Source organism: Lepidochelys olivacea, assembly GCF_965140295.1.
Source record: "Lepidochelys olivacea isolate rLepOli2 genome assembly, chromosome: 28".
In the NCBI taxonomy this organism is placed as follows: domain Eukaryota; kingdom Metazoa; phylum Chordata; order Testudines; family Cheloniidae; genus Lepidochelys; species Lepidochelys olivacea.
The window spans coordinates 1,699,476-1,718,686 of NC_140438.1; the positions used below are offsets into that span (position 1 = coordinate 1,699,476).

Sequence of the window (19,211 nt, forward strand, 5' to 3'; positions counted from 1 at the left end):
GGGGCCGGCTATTCCGGTCTCTCCTCCCTCCTCCCTCCGCCCAGCTCGGCTCGGCTCGGCCCCGCTCTCCCCGCGGCGCGCCCCGAGGTACGGGACCTGGGCGGGGGGAGGGGGGGTGCTCCGGGAAGGGGGAGGAGACAGGAGAGGAGGGGGCAGCCGGGGGGGGGGAGAGGGGTTTTGCGGGGTGGGGGGGAGGCTGGACTCAGACAAAGCCAGACCTGGGGCGGGGCTGTGGCCGACTCCGAGGGGGGAGAATCTGGTGCCCTTAGGGTTTGGGGGGGGGCGGCTGGGGCAGGGCACCCCCCTCTTCCCACCGGGAGCAGCTCCATAGTCTTGACTCGTCCCTGGCCCAGATTTCCCCTCCCGCGCTGTCTAGGGCTGGGTCTGCCCCTCTGACCCCCCCCCTCACGCAGTGGGGCGTTGCTGCCCCCCCTCAGATGGGATGCAGAGAAAAAAAAGGGGTGGGTGGGAGCCAGGACTCCTGGGTTCTCTCCCCGGCTCTGGGAGGGGAGTGGGGGCTGGGGGGTTAGAGCCGGGGGGGGTGTTGGGATTTGGGGGGGACCCTCGAACGGAGGGGGGTGTCTCTGAGTCAGGACGACCCCCCGGGAAAGGGCCGGGAACCTCAGCGCCGGGGAGAGCGCCTGGCCATCGACGGGGGGCGGGGGGCTGCTGTCCTGCCCCCCATCCAGTGGGGGGAGGAGCCGGGGCGGCGCGGGGGGGGTGTGTTCCCAGCATCACCGCCCGTCCGGCTCCACAGGGCGCCTCACCCGTCAGCGCTCCAGCGCCGCTAATGAAAGTCCTTTATGTAAGACCCCGGACTCCTGGGTTCCCTCCCCGGCTCTGGGAGGGGAGTGGGGGCTGGTGGGTCAGAGCAGGGGAGGCTGGGGGCCAGGACTCCTGGGTTCCCTCCCCGGCTCTGGGAGGCGAATGGGGGCTGGTGGGTTGGAGCCGGGCGGGGGCTGGGAGCCAGGACTCCTGGGTTCCCTCCCCGGCTCTGGGAGGCGAGTGGGGGCTGGTGGGTTGGAGCCGGGCGGGGGCTGGGAGCCAGGACTCCTGGGTTCCCTCCCCGGCTCTGGGAGGGGAGTGGGGCTGGTGGGTTGGAGCCGGGGCGGGGAGCCAGGACTCCTGGGTTCCCTCCCCGGCTCTGGGAGGCGAGTGGGAGCTGGTGGGTTGGAGCCGGGGCGGGGGCTGGGAGCCAGGACTCCTGGGTTCCCTCCCCGGCTCTGGGAGGGGAGTGGGGGCTGGTGGGTCAGAGCAGGGGAGGCTGGGGGCCAGGACTCCTGGGTTCCCTCCTCGGCTCTGGGAGGAGAATGGGGGCTGGTGGGTTGGAGCCGGGCGGGGGCTGGGAGCCAGGACTCCTGGGTTCCCTCCCCGGCTCTGGGAGGCGAGTGGGGGCTGGTGGGTTGGAGCCGCGGCGGGGGCTGGGGGCCAGGACTCCTGGGTTCCCTCCCCGGCTCTGGGAGGGGAGTGGGGGCTGGTGGTTAGAGCCGGGGGGGCTGGGAGCCAGGACGCCTGGGTTCTCTCCCCGGCTCTGGGATGGGAGAGGGGGCTAGTGGTTAGAGCAGGGGGGGGCAGGCCCTGGGATCGGGTGGCACTGGGTGACGCGGGAAGTGTGGGCTGAGTGTGTGTTGTGGGCCGAGTTGTGTCTCGGGGTGTGAGTGTCGGTGGGGCTGTCAGACCCCTGTGTGTGGGGGTGGGGGAGGGATCTTGGGGAGATCTGGGGGATCTGTGGGGGGAGCTGAGAGTATCTGGGCATGCGGGGAACCTGTGGGCATCTTGGGGGGGGCTTTGTGGGGGGCTGGGAATATCTGGCGGGGTGGGAGGAGGCATGGTCTGGGGGTTAATTTGTGGGGGTTGGTGTAATGGGGTCTTTGGGGGTTGGGGGGGGAGAGGAGGGTCTGCGTGTAGCAAGTGGGGCTGGGGGGGTTTTGGGGGAGGGGCAGGGGACTCAAGCTCAGGTTTAAATCAGCCCCGACCCCCTGCCTGCGTGACGAGGCCTCGGGGTCCCCGGGCCCACACAACCTGCCCCCCCCGGCCATCCCCACCCTGCGTGACCCCAGTTCCTCCTGCACCCCAACCCAAGCCCACCCCCCCCGCCTGACCCACCCCGTGACCCCCTCTTCTCCGTCACAGGAGCCGGGAGGAGCCGGGGCACTGAGCGGGGAAAGGAGCCGGAGAGAGACGCGGGGGGGCCGCAGCTGAGACCCCCCCCAGCATGGCAGCAGCAGGTAGGGGGCAGCGGGAGACAAATTGCCCCGAGCCAGGGGCAGATATGTGCCCCCCTGTCCATCCCCTCTGTACCTCCATCCCTCCGTCCCCCTAGACACCCTTCTATCCATCCCTCCATCCCCTGACACCCCTCTATCCATCCATCCCTCCACCCCTCCCTCTGTCCCACCCGTACCTCCATCCCTCCGTCCCCTGACACCCCTCTATCCATCCCTCCATCCCCCTGACATCCCTCTATCCATCCCTCCGTCCCCTGACATCCCTCTATCCATCCCTCCGTCCCCTGACACCCCTCTATCCATCCCTCCGTCCCCCTAGACACCCTTCTATCCATCTCTCCATCCCCTGACACCCCTCTATCCATCCATCCCTCCACCCCTCCCTCTGTCCCCCCCGTACCTCCATCCCTCCGTCCCCTGACACCCCTCTATCCATCCCTCCATCCCTCCATCCCCCTAGACACCCCTCTATCCATCCCTCCGTCCCCTGACATCCCTCTATCCATCCCTCCGTCCCCTGACACCCCTCTATCCATCCCTCCATCCCCCTAGACACCCTTCTATCCATCCCTCCATCCCCTGACACCCCTCTATCCATCCATCCCTCCACCCCTCCCTCTGTCCCCCCCGTACCTCCATCCCTCCGTCCCCTGACACCCCTCTATCCATCCCTCCATCCCTCCATCCCCCTAGACACCCCTCTATCCATCCCTCCGTCCCCTGACACCCCTCTATCCATCCCTCCATCCCCCTAGACACCCTTCTATCCATCCCTCCATCCCCTGACACCCCTCTATCCATCCATCCCTCCACCCCTCCCTCTGTCCCCCCGTACCTCCATCCCTCCGTTCCTCTAGACACCCTTCTATCCATCCCTCCGTCCCCTGACACCCCTCCATCCATCCATCCCTCCACCCCTCCCTCTGTCCCCCCCGTACCTCCATCCCTCCGTCCCCTGACACCCCTCTATCCATCCCTCCATCCCCCTAGACACCCCTCTATCCATCCCTCCATCCCCCTAGACACCCCTCTATCCATCCCTCCATCCCCTGACACCCCTCTATCCATCCATCCCTCCACCCCTCCCTCTGTCCCCCCGTACCTCCATCCCTCCGTTCCCCTAGACACCCTTCTATCCATCCCTCCGTCCCCTGACACCCCTCCATCCATCCATCCCTCCACCCCTCCCTCTGTCCCCCCCGTACCTCCATCCCTCCGTCCCCTGACACCCCTCTATCCATCCCTCCCTCCACCCCTCCCTCTGTCCGTTCCCTCTGCACTTCCATCCCTCCGTCCCCATAGACACCCCTCTATCCATCCCTCCACCACTCCCTGCCCCATAGACACCTCTCCCTCCCTCCGTCCCCTCTGTACCTCCATCTCTCTGTCCCCATAGGCACCCCTCTATCCATCCCTCCACCCCTCCCTGCCCTCTAGACACCCCTCTATCCATCCCTCCGTCCCCTGACACCCCTCTATCCATCCATCCCTCCACCCCTCCCTCTGTCCCCCCCGTACCTCCATCCCTCCGTCCCCTGACACCCCTCTATCCATCCCTCCGTCCCCTGACACCCCTCTATCCATCCCTCCACCCCTCCCTGCCCCCTAGACACCCCTCCATCTATCCATCCCTCCACGCCTCCCGGCCACCTAGACACCCCTCTATCCATCCATTCCTCCACCCCTCCGTCCATCCCTCCCTGTAGACACTCCTCTATCCATCCATCCATCCACCCCTCCGTCCATCCCCTCTATCCATCCCTCCATCCACCCCTCCGTCCATCCCCTCTATCCATCCCTCCACCGCTCCCTGCCCCATAGACACCCCTCCCTCCCTCCCCTCTGTACCTCCATCTCTCTGTCCCCATAGGCACCCCTCTAGACACCCCTCTATCCATCCATCCCTCCACCTCACCTTCCCCTAGACACCCCTCCATCTCTCCATCCATCCACCCCCCATCTGTCCCTCCCCCTAGACACCCCTCTGTCCATCCACCCCTCCATCTGTCCCTCCCCATAGACACCCCTCTATCCATCCATCCACCCCTCCCTCCGTCCTTCCATCCATCTGTCCCTCCATCTTTCCATCCCCATAGACACCCCTCTGTCCATCCACCCCTCCACCCCTCCATCTGTCCCTCCCCATAGACACCCCTCTATCCATCCATCCACCCCTCCCTCCGTCCTTCCCTCCATCTGTCCCTCCATCTTTCCATCCCCATAGACACCCCTCTGTCCATCCACCCCTCCACCCCTCCATCTGTCCCTCCCCATAGACACCCCTCTATCCATCCATCCACCCCTCCCTCCGTCCTTCCCTCCATCTGTCCCTCCATCTTTCCATCCCCATAGACACCCCTCTGTCCATCCACCCCTCCACCTGTCCCTCCCCATAGACACTCCTCTATCCATCCATCCACCCACCCATCTGCACCTCCATCCCTCCAGCCCCACCCACCCCTCCCCCCTCTGTCCCTCCCCATAAACACCCCCTATATATCCCTCCCCCCAACCTCATACACCCCGCCTTAATCCAGCCGCCCCTCCAGAGACTACACCTCCAGCCCCCCACCCCAATCTATCCATTCTCAGCCTGCCACCCAGCCCTGTCTCCCGCCATCACCAACACATCGATCCGTCCCCATCCACCCCCTCCCCTGTATCTATCCCCATCCCCCCCTTTATCTATCTATCCCCGTACACCCCCCTCCCCCCTCTTCTCCCCCCCCAGCTCTGGCTGGTTCAGCACATCAGAATGTGGAGAATGCAGAGGAAGAAAAGACAAAACCCATTTCGAGATCCCGCCCCAGGACAGGAAGCCAGGGCAGAGCCCCACCCACGGCTAAACCCAGAGCCAGCCTGGGCATGGGGCCAGCTGCCAGCCCAGCTCTGCCCCCCCAGCCCTGCCGGCGCCCCCCACTCCCGACCCGCAGCCCCCTGCTAGCCCAGCCCTGGGCTCCCCCCAGCCCTGCCGGTGCCCCCCACTCCCGGCCCGCAGCCCCCTGCTAGCCCAGCCCTGGGCTCCCCCCCAGCTCTGCCGGTGCCCCCCACTCCCCCTGCACCCTCAGTGCCGGGATGAGTCACGCGGGGGGCGGGGCGGGGGGGGCTGGGCGGGGATGCTGACATGGGGAATGCAGCCGAACCGGACCAGGGTGGAGGTACCAGGACGCCCCAGAGTCACTCCCCAGCCCCAGCCTCCGTCAGATGGGCTGAGCCCCGACGCGCTCGTTACAGAGCCGCCCCTGCCCTTCCTCGCTCCCTCCAGTGTCACGTTCCTGCTTTCCCGGCTCCCTCCCTTCCTTCCTCTCCGCCTCACTCCCTCCTCCACCTCCAGTCCTGCTTCGCTCCCTTCTTCGCCCTCGCCCCAGAGCCAGGGCCTGGCCTCGGGCGGCTTTCGCCGGCCCCTGGGGGCCACTCCGCGGAGTCCCGCCTTCGGCCTGGCCCACGCGGCCTCTTTCTGTCTTTCCTGCTCGGCCTTTCTGTCTCACTCTTCCTTTCTTCCTTCCTTTCTTTCTCACTCTTCCTTTTTCTTTCTTTCTCACTCTTCCTTCCTTCTTTTCTTTCTCACTCTTCTTTTCTTCTCACTCCTTTTCTTTCTCACTCTTCCTTTCTTCCTTCCTTTCTCACTCTTCTTTTCTTTCTTTGTCTTTCCCACTCTGCCTCTTTCTTTCTTACTCTTTTCTTTTTTTCTTTCTTTCTTTCTTTCTCACTCTTTCTTTTCTTCTCACTCCTTTTCTTTCTCACTCTTCCTTCCTTCCTTTCTTTCTCACTCTGCCTCTTTCTTTTTTTCTTTCTTTCTTTCTCACTCTTTTCTTTTTTTCTTTCTTTCTTTCTCACTCTTTTCTTCTCACTCCTTTTCTTTCTCACTCTTCCTTCCTTCCTTTCTTCCTTCCTTTCTCACTCTTCTTTTCTTTCTTTGTCTTTCCCACTCTGCCTCTTTCTTTCTTTCTTTCTCACTCTTTCTTTCTTTCTCTTTTTTCTCTCACTCTTCTTTTCTTTCTTTCTCACTCTCTTTTCTTCACTCCTTTTCTTTCTCACTCTTCCTTCCTTCCTTTCTTTCTTTCTTTCTCACTCTTCCTTCCTTCCTTTCTTTCTTTCTTTCTCACTCTTCCTTCCTTCCTTTCTTTCTTTCTTTCTCACTCTTCCTTCCTTCCTCACTCTTCTTTTCTTTCTTTGTCTTTCCCACTCTGCCTCTTTCTTTCTTTGTCTTTCTTTCTCACTCTTCTTTTCTTTTCTTCTCACTCTTCCTTCCTTCCTTTCTTTCTCACTCTGCCTCTTTCTTTCTTTCTTTCTTTCTTTCTTTCTTTCTTTGTCTTTCCCACTCTGCCTCTTTCTTTCTTTTTCTCACTCTTCTTTTCTTTTCTTTTCTTTTCACTCTTCCTTCCTTCCTTCTCTTCTCACTCTTTCTTTCTCACTCTTCTTTTCTTTCTCTGTCTTTCCCACTCTGCCTCTTTCTTTCTTTTTCTTCCTTTTCTTCTCACTCTTCTTTCTTTCTTTCTGAAAGTGCTTTGCATAAAAGCGCTAGATAAAAACAACCCTTACTGACAATTAACTTTGTTTTTGTTCTACACATAAGAGCCCACGACTCATATTTTAATACCCGGCGTCTTACCTCTCCCGTGCGATGGCTGTGCCCTCCGTCTCCCCACCAGCGGCAGCCCCCGAGCTGGGGCTGGGAAGGAGGGGGGTCTCTCCCTGGCAGCCTGGAGCTGGGGAAAGCCGCCTCTTTTTCCAACCACCGCAGCCCTGCATGTCCCAAACTCCCCCCACCCCCTCTTCTCACCCCACTGCCCCCTCCCACCTCCCCCCCGTCCCCCCCAAGGCCAGCCGCTCACCTGACCTGTGCGCCCCCGTAATGAGGTGCCCAGGCGCGCCCCGGAGGGGGAACTCGCCACGGACCACCCCGATCGACGGCTCACCGGCAGGGCGCCTCCCACTGGTCAGTCCGGGAATTGGCTCAGCACTCGGAGCGCCCCCTGCTGGCCGGTGTCTCTCCTGCCTCAGGGCCCCGTGTCCCTCCCGGACCCCAGTGGGACATAGCTTGGGGTACTGCCCCACAGCACCCCCCCCCACTGTTGGTCTCCCCTCCCAGGGGAACCCCCAACCCGCTATGCCCACCTTGCCTCAGTGGCGACGGCCGGTGGTCCTCCAGCCCCCTTTCCCTGGGGCAGACGCAGACTGTGATGGCCACTCATCACTGGCAAGGGGGTGGGACCAGCTGCCTCCGCCTATCCCCGGGCTGCCCCTCTGCGCCCCCAGTACCCCCCTTAGGCCTTAAACAAGGGTTCAGCCTGGGGAGTGGCCGAGCCGGAGCCCCCCTTTGCCCTTCCCCAGCCCGGCTCCCCGCCCGGGACCCTGAGCTCCCCGGCCTGGGCTGAGACGGACCCTTATATCAGGGCCAGGTGTGGGCTGATGGGGGCGGGGCCCCAGCTGTGGGTCCTTCCCCCAATCAGCCAGTCCGTTTCCCCCAGGAGCGGGATACCTGCCCCTCTACGCACCCCCTCAAAACCCCGCACCCCGGGGGGCGGGGTAGGAGGGTCCCCGAGCCGGAAATGCCCCGGAAATGCCCCGGCAGCCGCGCTCGCCGTCCGGCTGACCACGCTCCTGCTAATGGCCGCACGCTTTATCGGCACGGGGAGGGAGCGCGCGGCGGTTTGGGCCTTGGCCTGCTAAAGCCAGGGTTGCGAGTTCAATCCCTGAGGGGGCCGTTTCGGGATCTGGGGCAGGAATTGGGGATTGGTCCTGCTCTGAGCCGGGGTGGGGGGTTGGACGAGATGACCGCCTGAGGTCCCTTCCAGCCCTGATAGTCTATGAGTCTGGACGCCGTTAATTAACTCACAGAACCGATCCCGGCGGGGACCCCCCCCGCTTATGTCCTGCCAGCCTGACTGTGAACTGCTGCGGGGTGAGGGGTGCGCTGGCCCTTTAAGGGGGGGGGCTGCCTGGCCCAAGGAGTTCTGGGACTTGTAGTTCCCAAGGAGCTGGGGGAGGGGTCCCTGTGTAACCAGTAATACTGGGGGAGGAATTTGATGGGGGGGGGGTTGATTTTTAACCCTGTCCCCCCTCTTTCATTCACAGGTTACCCCCAGGCTACCTACCCCTCTGCCCCGTACCCCAGCCCCGCCCCCGCCCCCGCCCTGGGATTCAACGTGTACCCCTCCTCCAATCCGGGCACGGGGCCACTGGTCCAGCCCCAGGCCCCGCCCCAGGCATACGGGGACCCCGCCGCTCAACACCCCCACTCGGCCATCACGCCCTATCTGCCCGTGTCCACCGGCATCCCCCCGGGGCTGGAGTATCTAATGCAGGTGAGTGGGGGTGTAAACGGGAACCGTGACCCGCCCCAGAGCTGGCCGCATCTCGGCGCCAGGCGAGGGGTCCCCGTGTCACCGGCCGCCCCGCCCCAGAGGTGGCCGCATCTTAGTGGCAGTGAACCTGACTGGAGGGGGGCTGGTGGGTGGGGGTGGGGGTGGGGGGCTGGGAGCCAGGACTCCTGGGTTCTCTCCCCGGTTCTGGGAGGGGGTTGGGGGCTGGTGGGTTAGAGCAGGGGGGGCTGGGAGCCCGGACTCCTGGGTTCTCTCCCCGGCTCTGGGAGGGGAGTGGGGACTGGTGGGTTAGAGCAGGGGGGGGCTGGGAGCCCGGACTCCTGGGTTCTCTCCCCGGCTCTGGGAGGGGAGTGGGGACTGGTGGGTTAGAGCAGGGGGGGGCTGGGAGCCCGGACTCCTGGGTTCTCTCCCCGGCTCTGGGAGGGGATGCGGGCTGGTGGGTTAGAGCAGGGGGGGCTGGGAGCCCGGACTCCTGGGTTCTCTCCCCGGCTCTGGGAGGGGGTTGGGGGCTGGTGGGTTAGAGCAGGGGGGGCTGGGAGCCCGGACTCCTGGGTTCTCTCCCCGGCTCTGGGAGGGGGTTGGGGGCTGGTGGGTTAGAGCAGGGGGGGCTGGGAGCCCGGACTCCTGGGTTCTCTCCCCGGCTCTGGGAGGGGGTTGGGGGCTGGTGGGTTAGAGCAGGGGGGGCTGGGAGCCCGGGCTCCTGGGTTTCCTCCCCGGTTCTGGGAGGGGGTTGGGGGCTGGTGGGTTAGAGCAGGGGGGGCTGGAAGCCCGGACTCCTGGGTTCTCTCCCCGGCTCTGGGAGGGGGCTGGGGGCTGGTGGGTTAGAGCAGGGGGGGCTGGAAGCCCGGACTCCTGGGTTCTCTCCCCAGTTCTGGGAGGGGATGCGGGCTGGTGGGTTAGAGCAGGGGGGGCTGGGAGCCCGGACTCCTGGGTTCTCTTCCCGGCTCTGGGAGGGGGTTGGGGGCTGGTGGGTTAGAGCAGGGGGGGGCTGGGAGCCCTGACTCCTGGGTTCTCTCCCCGGCTCTGGGAGGGGAGTGGGGTCTGGTGGGTTAGAGCAGGGGGGGCTGGGAGCCCGGACTCCTGGGTTCCCTCCCCGGCTCTGGGAGGGGGCTGGGGGCTGGTGGGTTAGAGCAGCGGGGGGGCTGGGAGCCCGGGCTCCTGGGTTCTCTCCCCAGTTCTGGGAGGGGATGCAGGCTGGTGGGTTAGAGCAGGGGGGGCTGGGAGCCCGGACTCCTGGGTTCTCTCCCCGGCTCTGGGAGGGGAGTGGGGACTGGTGGGTTAGAGCAGGGGGGGGCTGGGAGCCCGGACTCCTGGGTTCCCTCCCCAGCTCTGGGAGGGGAGTGGGGGCTGGTGGGTTAGAGCAGGGGGGGCTGGGAGCCCGGGCTCCTGGGTTCTCTCCCCAGTTCTGGGAGGGGATGCGGGCTGGTGGGTTAGAGCAGGGGGGGCTGGGAGCCCGGGCTCCTGGGTTCTCTCCCCAGTTCTGGGAGGGGATGCGGGCTGGTGGGTTAGAGCAGGGGGGGCTGGGAGCCCGGACTCCTGGGTTCTCTCCCCGGCTCTGGGAGGGGAGTGGGGACTGGTGGATTAGAGCAGGGGGGGCTGGGAGCCCGGACTCCTGGGTTCCCTCCCCGGCTCTGGGAGGGGAGTGGGGGCTGGTGGGTTAGAGCAGGGGGGGCTGGGATCCCGGGCTCCTGGGTTCCCTCCCCGGCTCTGGGAGGGGGTTGGGGGCTGGTGGGTTAGAGCAGGGGGGGCTGGGAGCCCGGACTCCTGGGTTCTCTCCCCGGCTCTGGGAGGGGGTTGGGGGGGTCTGAGTCTCTCCCTACCCCGGCCCCTTTGGCTCTTTTCAGATCGACCAGGTTCTGATCCAGCAGAAAGTGGAGCTGGTGGAAGGTGAGTGAGGGAAACACCGCACGGGGTGTGTGCCGCGCCCACACCGTCCTCCCCCGCTACACAACCCCCCCCCGCCCCCGCCCCCTCCCCCTCCCAGCGCCGCACAACACAACCTCCTCTCAGCCACACACAACACACAGCCCGTGCCAGCCGTACACAGCACACCAACCGCACACACTGTCCTCTCAGCCGTACACAGCACCCCAATCACACACACCCGCCATTGACTCAGCCACACACAACACACCCCGGCCTCTCAGCCGTACACAACACCCTGATGACACACACACACACACAATCCTCTCAGCCATACACAACACGCCAACTACACACAGACGCCATTGACTCAGCCACACACAACACACCCCGGCCTCTCAGCCGTACACAACACCCCAATGACACACACACACACACACACACACACAATCCTCTCAGCCGTACACAACACGCCAACTACACACAGACGCCATTGACTCAGCCACACACAACACACCCCGGCCTCTCAGCCGTACACAACACCCCAATGACACACACACACACACACAATCCTCTCAGCCATACACAACACAGCAACTACACACACACGCCATTGACTCAGCCATACACAACACACACACCGTCCTCTCAACCGTACACAACACCCCAATGACACACACACACAGTCCTCTCAGATGTACACAACATGGCAACTACACACACATGCCATTGACTCAGCCACACACAACACACACCCCGGCCTCTCATGACACCCTGGCCATGACGGTTGGCGATGACAGTGGCCGTGACGGTTGTGATGGTGATGAGGGCGGCCGTGACGGTTGGCGACGAGGGGCGGCCATGACGGGTGTGAGGGCGATGAGGGCGGCCGTGACGGTTGGCGACGAGGGGCGGCCATGACGGGTGTGAGGGCGACGAGGGTGGCCATGATAGTTGGCGACGAGGGCGGCCATGACGGTTGGTGATGTCGACGAGGGCGGCCATGATGGTTGCGAGGGCGGCCATGACGGGTGTGATGGCGACGAGGGGCGGCCATGACGGTTGGCGATGACAGCGGCCGTGACGGTTGGCGATGGCGACGAGGGGCGGCCATGACGGGTGTGAGGGCGACGAGGGCGACCATGACAGTTGCCGATGACAGCGGCCGTGACGGTTGGTGATGACAGCGGCCATGACGGTTGTGATGGCAATGAGGGCAACCATGACGGTTGTGATGGTGATGAGGGTGGCCATGATGGTTGGCGACGAGGACGGCGTGGGCGACGGTTGGTGATGTCGACGAGGGCGGCCATGACGCTTGCGAGGGCGGCCATGACGGGTGTGATGGCGACGAGGGGCGGCCATGACGGGTGTGAGGGCGGCCATGACGGTTGGCGATGACAGCGGCCGTGACAGTTGGCGATGGTGACGAGGGGCGGCCATGACGGGTGTGAGGGCGACGAGGGGCGGCCATGACGGTTGCTGATGACAGCGGCCGTGACGGTTGTGATGGCGACGAGGGCGGCCGTGGCGGTTGGTGATGACAGCGGCCATGACGGTTGTGATGGTGATGAGGGCGGCCATGACGGTTGGCAACGAGGGCGGCCATGACGGTTGGTGATGGCGGCCATGACTGGTGTGATGTCGACGAGGGGTGGCCATGATGGGTGCGAGGGCGGCCATGATGGTTGGTGATGGCGGCCATGACGGGTGCGAGGGCGGCCATGACGGTCGGCGAGGGCGGTGTCACGGCCGTAACTGTCTCCCCTCCTCCCCTCCCAGCCGTCATCGGCTTCGAGACCGCCAACAAGTACGAGCTGCGGGACGGGCTGGGCCGGCGGCTCTTCGAGGCCGAGGAGCAGAGCGACTGCTGCACCCGCAACTGCTGCGGGTCCCTGCGGCGCCTCCGGCTGAGCCTGGCCGAGCCGGGGGGGCGCCCCGCCCTGCACCTCCTGCGCCCCCTCAAGTGCGCCTCCTGCTGGTGCCCCTGCTGCCTGCAGGAGGTGAGGGACGGACCCCCTCTGGCCCCGGCCCCACCCCCGCGTCCCTCCCCCACTCTGGTACCCCCCCGTGTCCCTCCTGCACCCCGACAACCCCCCCGTGTCCCGCCCGTGTCCCTCCCCCACCCCGGTACCCCCCGCACCCCGACAACCCCCGTGTCCCCCCCGTGTCCCTCCCCCACCTCGGCACCCCCCCGTGTCCCACCCATGTCCTCCCGCACCCCGGCACCACCCTGTGTCCTGCCCGTGTCCCTCCCCCACTCCCATGTCCCACCGGTGTCCCTCCCCCACCGTGACACCCCCGTGTCTGTCCCGTGTCCCTCCCCCCATCCCGGCACCACCCTGTGTCCGGCCCATGTCCCTCCCCCACCCCGGTACCCCCCCCCGTGTCCCTCCCCCACCCCGACAACACCCCTGTGTCCTGCCCGTGTCCCTCCCCCACCCCAGCACCCCCCTGTGGCCCTTCCGCACCCCGACAACCCCCCCCGTGTCCTGCTTGTGTCCCTCCCCCACTCCCAGATCCCCCCCGTCCCTCCTGCACACTGACAACCCCCCTGTGTCTGTCCCGTGTCCCTCCCCCATCCCGGCACCACCCTGTGTCCTGCCCGTGTCCCTCCCGCACCCCGACAACCCCCCCGAGTCCCTCCCGCACCCTGACAACCCCCTTGTGTCCCTCCCCCATCCTGGCACCCTCCCCCACCCCGGCCCCACCCCCATGTCCCTCCCGCACCCTGACAACCCCCCTGAGTCCTACCTGTGTCCCTCCCCCACCCTGGTACCCCCCCCCCGAGTCCCTCCCACACCCTGACAACCCCCTTGTGTCCCTCCCCCATCCTGGCACCCTCCCCCACCCTGGCCCCACCCCATGTCCCTCCCGCACCCTGACAGCCCCCCTGAGTCCTACCTGTGTCCCTCCCCCACCCTGGTACCCCCTCCAAGTCCCTCCCGCACCCTGACAACCCCCCTGTGTCCCTCCCGCACCCTGACAACCCCCCTGTGTCCCTCCCCCATCCTGGCACCCTCCCCCACCCTGGCCCCACCCCCATGTCCCTCCCACACCCTGACAACCCCCCTGTGTCCTACCTGTGTCCCTCCCCCACCCTGGTACCCCCCCCCCCGAGTCCCTCCCGCACCCCGACAACCCCCCTGTGTCCCTCCCCCATCCTGGCACCCTCCCCCACCCCGGCCCCACCCCTGTGTCCCTCCCGCACCCTGACAACCCCCCTGAGTCCTACCTGTGTCCCTCCCCCACCCTGGTACCCCCCCCCGAGTCCCTCCCACACCCTGACAACCCCCTTGTGTCCCTCCCCCATCCTGGCACCCTCCCCCACCCTGGCCCCACCCCATGTCCCTCCCGCACCCTGACAGCCCCCCTGAGTCCTACCTGTGTCCCTCCCCCACCCTGGTACCCCCTCCAAGTCCCTCCCGCACCCTGACAACCCCCCTGTGTCCCTCCCCCATCCTGGCACCCTCCCCCACCCTGGCCCCACCCCCATGTCCCTCCCACACCCTGACAACCCCCCTGTGTCCTACCTGTGTCCCTCCCCCACCCTGGTACCCCCCCCCCCGAGTCCCTCCCGCACCCCGACAACCCCCCTGTGTCCCTCCCCCATCCTGGCACCCTCCCCCACCCCGGCCCCACCCCTGTGTCCCTCCCGCACCCTGACAACCCCCCTGAGTCCTACCTGTGTCCCTCCCCCACCCTGGTACCCCCCTCCGAGTCCCTCCCGCACCCTGACAACCCCCTTGTGTCCCTCCCCCATCCTGGCACCCTCCCCCACCCCGGCCCCACCCCATGTCCCTCCCGCACCCTGACAGCCCCCCTGAGTCCTACCTGTGTCCCTCCCCCACCCTGGTACCCCCCCCAAGTCCCTCCCGCACACTGACAACCCACCCCGTATCTCACCCCAGCACCACCCCGTGTCCCTCCCCCACCCTGGCACCACCCTATGTCCTGCCTGTGTCCCTCCCCCACTCCCATGTCCCACCCATGTCTCTCCCCAACCCCGGCACCCCCCTGTGTCCGGCCCATGTCCCTCCCCCACCCGGGTACCCCCACGTCCCTGCCCCACCCCACCCCTGTGTCCTGCCCATGTCCCTCCCCCACCCCGCTGCACCCTCTGTGTCCCTCCCTGTTGGTCCCCCCCGCACCCCACCTGTGTCCCTCCCCCACCCCTGTACCACCCCTGTGTCCTGCCCGTGTCCCTCCCTTACCTTGCTGTGCCCCCCTGTGTCTCTCCCCCTCCCCTCCGCTGCACCCCCCATGTCCCTCTCTGACCTTACTGCCCCCCCATGACCCACCACCCTGGCGCCCTGCTGCCCCAATCCCCCCCCCCCAGTCCTGTGCTATTCCCCTATCTCTCCCCGCAACGCCCTGGCCCCAGGCACGGCTCCTACCCCCCCACAGCCCCAGGTACCCCCCTCCCCTCCCGGGGCTCCCCCTCTGCCCTGACCCCTCTTTTCCCAGCCTAGGCTCCCCAGTGTACCCCCCCCGCCCGCTCAGGGAACCCACACCCGCCACCCGGCTCCCCCCCCGGGAGGCAAGCGCCCCATGACCCCCCACAAATCTGGGCCCCCCACTGCCTCCCCCCCAATCTCCAGGACTCCCAGCCCCACTCCCGGGGGGCTGGTTTCGGTGGGGACACGGGGCGGGGGGTTTCTCCCTGCCGCCCCCATTCTAACCCCTGCCTGGTGTGTGTCTCTCCCTGCCCTCCCCCCCCCCCAGCTGGAGGTGCAGTGCCCCCCGGGCACCACGATCGGGCACGTGGTGCAGACCTGGCACCCCTTCACCCCCAAGTTCTCCGTCCAGGACGCCCAGAAGCAGACGGTGCTGCGGGTGCTGGGGCCCTGCTGTGTCTTCCGCTGCGGGGGGGACGTCAACTTCGAGGTAGCGGGGGGCCGGGCGGGGGTTGGCCTCGCTTTGGAGGGGGGCAGCTGGGCCTGGAGGGGGCTTATCTGGGGGGCAGGATAGGGGGGCGTCTGAGACTGGGGTTGGCGTCTCGGTGGAGGGGGGCGTATCTGGGGGGCTGGATGGGGGTGTTTGGGCCGGGGGTTGGCATCTCGGTGGGAGGGGGCAGGGTGAGGGGCATCTGGGCCTGGAGGGGGCCTGTGGGGGGCAGGACAGGGCATCTGGGTCTGCAGTTGGTGTCGGTGGATGGGGGCAGGACGGGGGGGCATCTGGGCCTGGAGGGGGTATATCTGGGAGCAGGATGGGGCATCTGGGACTGGGGTTGGCATCTCAGTGGAGGGGGGGCATGTGGGGGACAGGACGGGGCTTCTGGGTCTGGGGTTGGTGTCTTGGTGGAGTGGGGATATCTGGGGGGCAGGATGGGTGTGTGTCTGGGTCTGGGCTTGGCGTCTTGGTGGAGAAGGCATATCTGGGGGGCAGGACGGGGGGCATCTGGGTCTGGGCTTGGTGTCTTGGTGGAGGGGACGCATCTGCAGGGCTGGATGGGGGGGCGTCTGGGGTTGGCGTCTCGGTGGAGGGGACGCATCTGGGGGGCAGGACACGGGGCATCTGGGGTAGGCGTCTCGGTGGAGGGGTGTTGGGGGGCTGGATGGGGGGAATTTGCATCGTGGTGTGGGAGGGTAGTTGGAGGAGGGGGTGCTTGGGGAGGATACAGGAATGGGGTGTGGGGGAGGATGTCCGAGATGGGGGGCTGTGGTGGTAGATGGGTTCGGCCTAGGTGGGGGACTAGGAGCACTGGGGCTTCGTCAGGTGGGAGGGCTTTCTGGGGCACTTCCTGTGTTGGCATGTCCCAGGGGGAGGAGCTATGGGGGCACTTCCTGTATGGGGCGTGGACTACGGGTGTACAGGGCAGGGAGGATTGGCAGCTGAGGCACTTCCTGTTCAGGAACTGCCTCGGGGGCGGGACTTCCTGCATTGGGCGCGCCCCAAAGGGCATTGTCCCTTGCGGGGGGGAGTGGGGCGGGTAATGGTCTCTCCTGGGCCCCGTGGGGCAGCGTCTGACTCACATTCGGTGCTGCTCCCCTCCCCACAGGTGAAGACGAGCGATGAGTCGCGGGGCGTGGGCCGGATCAGTAAGCAGTGGGGGGGGCTGCTCAAGGAGGTCTTCACCGACACCGATGTCTTCGGCATCCAGTTCCCCGTGGACCTGGACGTCAAGATGAAGGCTGTGCTGCTGGGGGCCTGCTTCCTCATCGTGAGTGCCCCCCCGCTCCCCTCCATCCCATCTCTGCCACCAATCAACCCAACCTCTCCATCCCCCCCCTGCCACCAATCAACCCAACCTCTCCATCCCCCCGCTGCCACCAATCAACCCAACCTCGCCATCCCACCACTGCCACCAATCAACCCAACCTCGCCATCCCCCCGCTAACACCAATCAACCCAACCTCGCCATCCCACCACCCCCGTCGACAAATCACCTTCTTCTGTTTTGCTACCAGTTGACCTCTGCCCTCATCCGATGTGTGACACCAACCAACCTGCCCACCCTCTCTCCCTGTCCACCGACCAATACAGCCAGTTTCTTCCCTTTCCACCCCCGCCCCCAACCGTCACAGAGTTTAAGGCCAGAAGGGACCATCTTGTCTGACCTCCTGTATCTCACAGGCCACCAGCCCCATCCTGTACCCACACACGAAACCCAACAACCAAAATAGGCCAACGGATTACAGCCCACGGGAGATCACCCTCTCCCCAGTCTATCGGTCCCACCAGTGAGCGCCCTCCCCCCGCTACTGCCACTGGCCACCCTAACTTCCCCTTCCCCCCACTCGCATCAACTGTCACGTAGTGCCTCTTTGCCATCCTCATCCCACCTCTGCCACCAGTGAATAGCCATCCCACCGCTCCCACCAATGAATAGCCATCCCACCTCTCCCACCAAGCACCTCATTCAACCTCTCCCCCATTTCCACCCCAACCAACATGCCCTCCCTCGTCCCATTGCTGCCACCAGCCAACCTCTTTTTCATGCCACCAGCCCGCCCTACCTCCCCCTCCACCCACCTCTCCCCACCTGCCCTCTTCCGCCATTCCACCACCACCCCACCTCCTCTTCTCATAACCGGAGCCCCCAGGGTGCAGGGGCCAGGACCCGTTTTCTTTCCATGGTGATCCCACCCCGAGATTGGAGATCGGCCGATTTGGAAAGCACTAGACTCTGTGTCTGTTCAAAGCCCTCTTCTTCTCTTTTTCCTTCCCCAGGATTACATGTTCTTCGAGAAGGTGGGCAAGACCAGCCAGAGGAGCACGGTGCTGAGCAGTTAGAAGCAGCTGGACCCCCGCACCTCCCACTCGCTGCCACTTATGAGGACCCCCCCATCCCACTGCTGACACCAACAGGGGCTCCCATCTCATCTCTAACACCAATGAGGGGTCTTTATGAATAGGACAGCGTGTTTATGGGCTGGCGTGGGTGTCAGGGCAGTGAGACTGTTTGCAGAGGCGGCAAGGAGGCCTGCGGGTGTGGGTGTGTCCTGTGCCATGGGGCTCGGTATACAGCACGATGGGGGCTCTTTTGGTTGTATGTGAAGAACATCAAGCCCCAGGCCTTCTCCCACCAAGGCGTCTTTAGGACCTTCACCCAGACAGGAAACTCTGGCCTCCATTGGCTGCCAAGTTCCTGGGGCCTTCATATCCCCTGCCCCCACCTGTCGGCTGAGGGGGGGTCCCTTCAACACTAAGCCAGTGGTGGCAACATCCTGAAGCCAAATCTCTTAACTATAGATATTTCTCATTCTGTATTTTGTGTATTTATCGCTTATAACAAAGTGTCTTGCGCTGAACCTTAAAGGGGGCTTTGTGGGGGGAGCATCATGGTGCTTTTTAATGGGGTTCCCCTGAATTCCTGATGCTGAGGGAGGGGCGTCAAGCCACAGTGGAGGAAGGATAGGGTTGGCTTGACCAATGGAGGAGCTATGGCCAGCATGAAATGATGCCAACCCACGGTGGCGTCATGTGGGCCAAGAGAGAGGCCAGCCAACCCAAGATGGTGGGCCGTTGGCCGCGATGGATGGAAGCCAACCCAAGCTAGAGGGCTGTTGGCCGTGATGGATGGAAGCCAACCCAAGATGGAGGAGCCTTGGCTAAGATAGTCATGCCAACCGCGGAGGCACGTTGGCCACGATGGATGGAAGCCAACCCAAGATGGAGGGCGGTTGGCCACGATGGATGGAAGCCAACCCAAGATGGAGGGCTGTTGGCCACGATGGATGGAAGCCAACCCAAGATGGAGGGAAGTTGGTCACGATGGATGGAAGCCAACCCAAGCTAGAGGGCTGTTGGCCACGATGGATGGAAGCCAACCCAAGATGGAGGAGCCTTGGCTAAGATAGTCATACCAACCGCGGAGGCACGTTGGCCACGATGGATGGAAGCCAACCCAAGATTGAGGGCGGTTGGCCACGATGGATGGAAGCCAACCCAAGATGGTGGGAGGTTGGCCACGATGGATGGAAGCCAACCCAAGATGGAGCCCTATTGGCCACCGCGAGAGACGACAACCTTGGACAACTCCACTGTGTCTTTCGTTCGTGAGGGGAGTGGAGGGGGGAGGAGACTGGAGGGGAGGGGAGAGGAAGGGACTGGACCTTGTCTCTCGACGGAGGGTTTTGCTGGGCGTTCCTCCATGGGCAACCAAAACCAATAAAAGGCTAAGACCCTGGGTGTCCACGGCTCCTCTGTCCTGGCTCCTCGTCCGTGAGCCCCTTCCTCGTGCTCTCTCTCTCCTCTTCCTCTCTGCCCCCCATATCCTTCCCCCCACCCCTCATTGTCCCCCCGAAATCCATCTCCCTCTGCCCCCCACAACTCCTCCTGCGCTCACCAC

General features: G+C 64.9%; 1 protein-coding gene across 2 annotated transcripts; it reads left to right on the plus strand.

Moving 5' to 3' along the window:
* On the plus strand, nt 1–19,051 carry PLSCR3 (phospholipid scramblase 3). Of its 2 annotated transcripts, none has more exons than XM_084616420.1 (8): nt 1–87; nt 2,134–2,228; nt 8,307–8,536; nt 10,399–10,441; nt 12,200–12,420; nt 15,143–15,304; nt 16,419–16,580; nt 17,591–19,051. In XM_084616420.1, exons 2-8 carry the CDS (start codon nt 2,216–2,218, stop codon nt 17,651–17,653), a joined length of 894 nt encoding a protein of 297 aa, XP_084472546.1. In that variant the 5' UTR covers nt 1–87; nt 2,134–2,215; the 3' UTR covers nt 17,654–19,051. The 2 variants fall into 2 exon arrangements, with proteins under 2 accessions (XP_084472546.1, XP_084472547.1); XM_084616421.1 differs by lacking the exon at nt 1–87 and adding an exon at nt 706–805.
* Nucleotides 19,052–19,211: the final 160 nt, after the last annotated feature.